This window comes from Limulus polyphemus, unplaced genomic scaffold, assembly GCF_000517525.1.
Source record: "Limulus polyphemus unplaced genomic scaffold, Limulus_polyphemus-2.1.2 Scaffold2213, whole genome shotgun sequence".
In the NCBI taxonomy this organism is placed as follows: Eukaryota; Metazoa; Arthropoda; class Merostomata; order Xiphosura; family Limulidae; genus Limulus; species Limulus polyphemus.
The window spans coordinates 94,835-100,907 of record NW_013667823.1 but is presented as its reverse complement, the minus strand read 5'-3'; the positions used below and the strand labels follow the sequence as shown (position 1 = coordinate 100,907).

The window sequence follows — 6,073 nt, the reverse complement described above, 5'->3', positions numbered from 1 at the left end:
TTATTTAATATGTTAGGTTCCAGTTACTGATCTTATACACCAACTAAATGTTAAAATATGGTAACGGAGACATTTTCACTTATTTAATATGTTAGGTTCCAGTTACTGATCTTATACACCAACTAAATGTTAAAATATGGTAACGGAGACATTTTCACTTATTTAATATGTTAGGTTCCAGTTACTGATCTTATACACCAACTAAATGTTAAAATATGGTAACGGAGACATTTTCACTTATTTAATATGTTAGGTTCCAGTTACTGATCTTATACACCAACTAAATGTTAACAGTTCTGGTTATGTGCTGTACTATTGTTGATAAATAACTAAAATCGCTTACTCTCATTCATTTCTTTCTGGATAAGTATCATAATAAAACTGATGAACACTTCAGTTAATGTTAAAATCAGACATCCTGATATTTTCAAACTGTAAAAACAAAAATTACGAAACTCTTTCCTACACAAAACCTTAAAATCTGAAACTTAGAGTTTATGTTGTTTAAACCCATTCAGTACAGCTGTCATGCACCCAGATCAGACTTGTTTTTTTTTTTCTGTATCCTGCAGCTGTGCCTTATATGGGGTTTCAAAGACATCCGAAGGGTACTAACGAGAAAAGACAAAAAAAGAAAAATGATTGTCTCATTGTTAAGTAACAATGCTTGGGTGGATGGAGTGTCTCAACCGTTATAAATACCCATTACCAGTTCACGCATAAAATTAAAAAATAAAATCCCACGTACGACATAGCCACAGCTTACAGAAGAAAAAAGTCTGACTCGTGTACGCGACAGCCGCAGCGAATGACATAATGTTATGGTGAAATATTATCTCTTTTGAGTCAAACTATTTTGTAAAATAAAAAAAAAAAAGACTTAATGTTAAGTGAATATCATGTCTTGTTAAGTTTTAGTCTGTGCTATAGGATTATGTATGTTTCTGGCAGTGCAATGGTTTGTCACCTGATCTCAGCTCTGTAGAGGGTTTAACCCAGGGTTACAGAATAGTTGAGCAAGTGCACACAGTGTGATACGATGAATTTGGTCAGGACTTAAAAGATTTTACCGTACAGCCAAAAGGAACGTGTCGGCAATCTCCGACTTTCAGTGAAGTAAGAGTTCATTTGACAAGTACTATCGTCAACAAAAAATGCTACGTCGATGTATAGTTCAGGAGAAAAAGATCATTTTATGTAAACTATCTCCAATCCAACACCGGCATTAAATTCACTGAGATGTGTGTTGTTTTTAATTCACCACCGAAGAGGAGCCATGATGAGGAAGTGAGTGACTTTGGTTCAATCCTTCCACCCTTGGCTCCTTCATATCTTCGGAGATTTTCATCATTCTGTTACCCTGGTTTAGTCCTAAAGTACTGACATTAAACAGTACTCATGATTCTGGTTAACTTTATATATATCAGAATCTCACTAAAGCAGTACAACACAAACTTAAAATAAAATGATTTTACAAAAACAGCAATCCCAGCCAGACTGTCACCAAATATATATATCTGAGCAGTAAATAAGTTATTTCTCAAAACAATTTCATTACGATGGTGTTAAAAATAAAAATATTACAATCCCTCTGTTTTAAGTTTAGTATGTATAGACGGAATTGAACTGTGAATATGAGAACTGAAGGTGCTTGTAAAATACAGCCGACGCTTATGCACGTTCCCCACGAATTCGTCTTGCCAGCTGGATGTCTTTTGGCATGATTGTGACACGTTTTGCATGGATGGCACACAAGTTGGTGTCTTCAAAGAGGCCAACCAAGTAGGCCTCACTGGCTTCCTATGGAGAAAATGAAACAAAATAACGTGTAAGTATATTTCAAAAATGTTATCTCTATTTGGTGCGTGACCAAAAAAAAACAACAACAAATTTCAATTACCACTTCTTGTCATTATCATTAACTCGTAACGGAAAATGTCTGTGGTCATAGCTCCCTAAAACATTGGGGGATATTCCATCTACCAGACACAAATCAAACTAGTCAGAAGGTATGAAGAATCAGTTTGGTGTTTGAGCCCACAATGTGTCAACTCCTAATGTTTTTTTGCTGTCTGCAGCCAATCGTGGGAAGGCAGTTACCCTTAATATTTAGAAATAAAAATAACCGTATAGCCAAAACGTACATATAAAGGTAAACATTCTACGCAATACTTAAAGATATATAAAGCCGAAAATCAATATTGTTAGCTTGAGCTTAAAACCACAACTCTCAGTTAGTTATTATTTAGATTTGCTTGCCTGACGCGAACTTGTAACTTCTATTTCTTGTTTAGACTCCTAACAAAAACTTCAGTTACCATAGAGCTTTTATTAAGCCATTATTACCGAGTCTTCTTCCTTCTCCACAACTAGAAAAAATAAATAAAATAATTCATTTCTCTGGAGTAGAGCTCGGTGATTAGTGATGTCTGCTAATCGATGCTCTCATTGGTCGATTAATCTATTAATACACTGTTCCTCAAACTATGGTAGCTAGAAATAAAAAAAGTTGGTGGTAAATGTTGCCTGCCGCTTTCATTCCATATAGTCATCAGTTTTAAATTAATAAACCAAATGTTGCCTGCCGCTTTCATTCCATGTAGTCATCAGTTTTAAATAAATCAACCAAATGTTGCCTGCCGCTTTCATTCCATATAGTCATCAGTTTTAAATTAATCAACCAAATGTTGCCTGCAGCTTTCATTCCATGTAGTCATCAGTTTTAAATTAATCAACCAAATGTTGCCTGCCACTTTCATTCCATGTAGTCATCAGTTTTAAATTAATCAACCAAATGTTGCCTGCCGCTTTCATTCCATATAGTCATCAGTTTTAAATTAATCAAACAGTTCTACTTTGATTATAAAGAGCAAATGTTGCCTGCCGCTTTCATTCCATACAGTCATCAGTTTTAAATTAATCAACCAGTTTTACTTTGATTATAAAGAGCAAATGTTACCTATTGACACGACTGAATCAAATCGTGGAAGAGGGTAAAATATCCTCATGAACTGATGGGAATGATAGTGGTGTGTGTAATAATCAATTACAAAAAAAACGGCAATTTTCTAGCATCAACCAAGTGTTTGGTTCATTCTATGCATATGACAGGTGTCAAAGTACACACGTCATGACCACCTTATATATATATATATATACACACACACACACACAGTTTCATTCAAAATTTAATAGATGTTAGAAATGTACATTAATAAATTTGGTATTAAAAAGTAGTTTATAATTAAAATCTTCATACAAGTCTTAATTACAAAAGGAAATATTTCAATAAATTCTCACCTTCAATTTTCTGTAGCACGTAACACTTCTTTGCACCCCCATATGTTTAACATAAATTATGAACTTACAGTGTAGACATAATTTAAATTTGTAGCTTCTTACTTTACTGTAATATAAACAAGAAAGTTGAACCCACATGTCATGTCCCTCCTAACACATCCTGTCTCCTACATGCCATGTCTCTCCTATCACACATCCTGTCTCCGACATGCCATGTCTCTCCTATCACACCCTGTCTCCCACATGTCATGTCCCTCCTATCACATCCTGTCTTCCACATGTCATGTCCCTCCTATCACATCCTGTCTCCCACATGTCATGTCCCTCCTATCACACTCTATCTCCCACATGTCATGTCCTTCCTATCACATCCTGTCTCCCACATGTCATGTCCCTCCTATCACACCCTGTCTCCCACATGTCATGTCCCTCCTATCACATCCTGTCTCCCACATGTCATGTCCCTCCTATGACATCCTGTCTCCCACATGTCATGTCCCTCCTATGACATCCTGTCTCCCACATGTCATGTCCCTCCTATGACATCCTGTCTCCCACATGTCATGTCCCTCCTATCACATCCTGTCTCCCACATGTCAATAAACATTTATAATCAATGTAAAGAAAAGATTCTACTTTACTGAATTCATTATGAGGTCAATTTGTTCAGATGACAAGTATGAAAACGTGTGACCTCAGTATGTTTGTGTAACATTATGATGTTTGGCTGGACCAGCTATTGGAATTGTTTAACGTCAATTGTATTACAGTAGTTTTAGGACATTGTTTCCTTTGTGTACATTTCATGGAATATCAAAATACTTCCAAAAAAAAGGTTTATGGTGTTCTGACAACAGAGAGACAAACATCGAAAGCAAAATAATAAAATTCTTGTTTTTTTATTTATTGTTATAAAAGTTAGAAACTTTTTAGGTTAGACAAGAAACTTAAATAGAAACATTATTAATGATTCTCTACCACTGCAAGAAGTCACTGTAAGGAGTGATTGTAATACGACCATAAGCACCATAGTGTGCTCGTAACTGACCTTTTGTTTACACAATCAGTAAAGGGATAAAACTAAATGAACCCAGATTTGAAATGTCTTATTAGCTTTGGATGTACTGATTAAAATGTGTAATTATCTGTAAACATTTGAAGTTATTATAGAAAGAAAAAACGGTAATTTAGATTTATTCTCAACTTTAAATTCTTACCCTGGATTGCTGATTTTACTACAGTTAATGATAAAAAAACAGATAAATTATAAAGCTCTACTGAAACAAATTTTAATATTCATTTAGGAGATTCTAGAGGTCATGAATATGAAACTAAGATGCAAAGATTTTCATTGGTATTACGAAAAATTGCCTTTCGCTCGGACAGATTCTGTAAAGGCTTTGTAAAATCTTTAATAATAATACTTTACTGAAAGATCCAATATTTTGTTAATAACAGACTTATAATGTTTACTAAAAGCTTGTTAAAGTTCATTAAGACCAACAGAATTATAGTAAACAATACTATATATAGCAGATAAATGGTTGATCCATTGGACTGCTGCTGTTGACAGTGTTGAAGACTTCAAACAGCTTAAGGTAGGTCCTGCTTTAAATTTTTGTATTTTTACCTTGACTTACCGAACAACACATTGAGACCTCTGTAACCTTGTTCAATACAATGTCAACATTTCAATACTGATAACAAAATCAATCAACCCAAGAGACACAAAACTAAGTGAATGTTTGGCTGAAAAGTTTTATAAAACGTTCATAAATATTTTAGTATTTAAATGATACAGTTACTTTACTTCCCCTTTCTCAATTTTACTTCAATGATATTTCAGTAATATTTCTAACTGAAATACATACAATATTTTTCTACTAACAACAAATTAAGCGAACATTCGTTTGTCTGTTATTAAGAATATTTTAATGTACATCCGAACGGTTCCTTACTTGAAGTGCTCCAATAGCTGCACTCTGAAATCTCAGATCAGTTTTGAAATCCTGTGCTATTTCTCTCACAAGACGCTGGAATGGTAATTTCCTGATCAGTAATTCGGTCGACTTCTGATAACGTCTGATTTCTCTCAGGGCTACGGTTCCAGGCCTATAGCGATGAGGTTTCTTCACGCCACCTGTAGAAGGTGCACTCTTACGAGCCGCTTTGGTTGCCAGTTGTTTACGTGGAGCTTTTCCTCCCGTTGACTTTCGAGCCGTTTGTTTTGTACGAGCCATTTTTCAAGAAATCTGAAAGAAACAGTAGCATATCTGTTTTACCACAGAAAGAAAAACCCTAGAGTTTTGATTCCATAATCACAGGAGTGATACAGGTGTTGCAGAGAGTTAAAAATATTATTATTAATAATAGAGGTGGTAAATTTATGCTTTATTCAAAGGTTAATAACAACTTGGAAAAACTTTGGTTCCGTAGATAATATATGGAGACGAATAACTTCAGTTACTTATTCTGTGGTTTATTTTGGTGAACATCTTAGGCTAAATGACCTTATTAATATTTAACTGTCATGCTGTTTGTAACAGTATATAATTAAACTTGTGAATTTGACAGAAATCATTTTAATAAATATAACAAATAAAAGTTACTATTGGAGAATTTTATAGACTGAAATCGACTGAGGTATAACGTTAAAGTAATATGTACAATTAATGTGTAAAGAATGTCAGACAGAAGCAAACCTAAACAATTGTTGAAGAATTCACTTAAAAATCTGGATTTTTATCAAAAACAAGGTTTACGTAATAAAAGT

The 6,073-nt window shown here is 34.2% G+C and overlaps 1 protein-coding gene and 1 long non-coding RNA gene across 3 annotated transcripts in view; one reads left to right on the top strand and one right to left on the bottom strand.

Moving 5' to 3' along the window:
- The window catches only part of LOC111087491, a 1,332-nt gene extending 1,189 nt beyond the window's left edge, over positions 1-143 (top strand). The window contains exon 2 of the long non-coding RNA XR_002612163.1: positions 17-143. This is a non-coding gene — a long non-coding RNA (uncharacterized LOC111087491). The remainder of the gene's footprint in view (positions 1-16) is intronic.
- The window catches only part of LOC106466294 (histone H3.3), a 7,947-nt gene continuing 1,992 nt past the window's right edge, over positions 119-6,073 (bottom strand). For both annotated transcript variants that reach the window (XM_013926563.2, XM_022394270.1), the window contains exons 2-3: positions 5,259-5,552; positions 119-1,800 (exon numbers count right to left, since the gene is read on the bottom strand). In XM_013926563.2, coding sequence (XP_013782017.1) covers positions 1,672-1,800; positions 5,259-5,540 — 411 coding nt within the window. In that variant the 5' untranslated portion in view covers positions 5,541-5,552 and the 3' untranslated portion in view covers positions 119-1,671. The remainder of the gene's footprint in view (positions 1,801-5,258; positions 5,553-6,073) is intronic.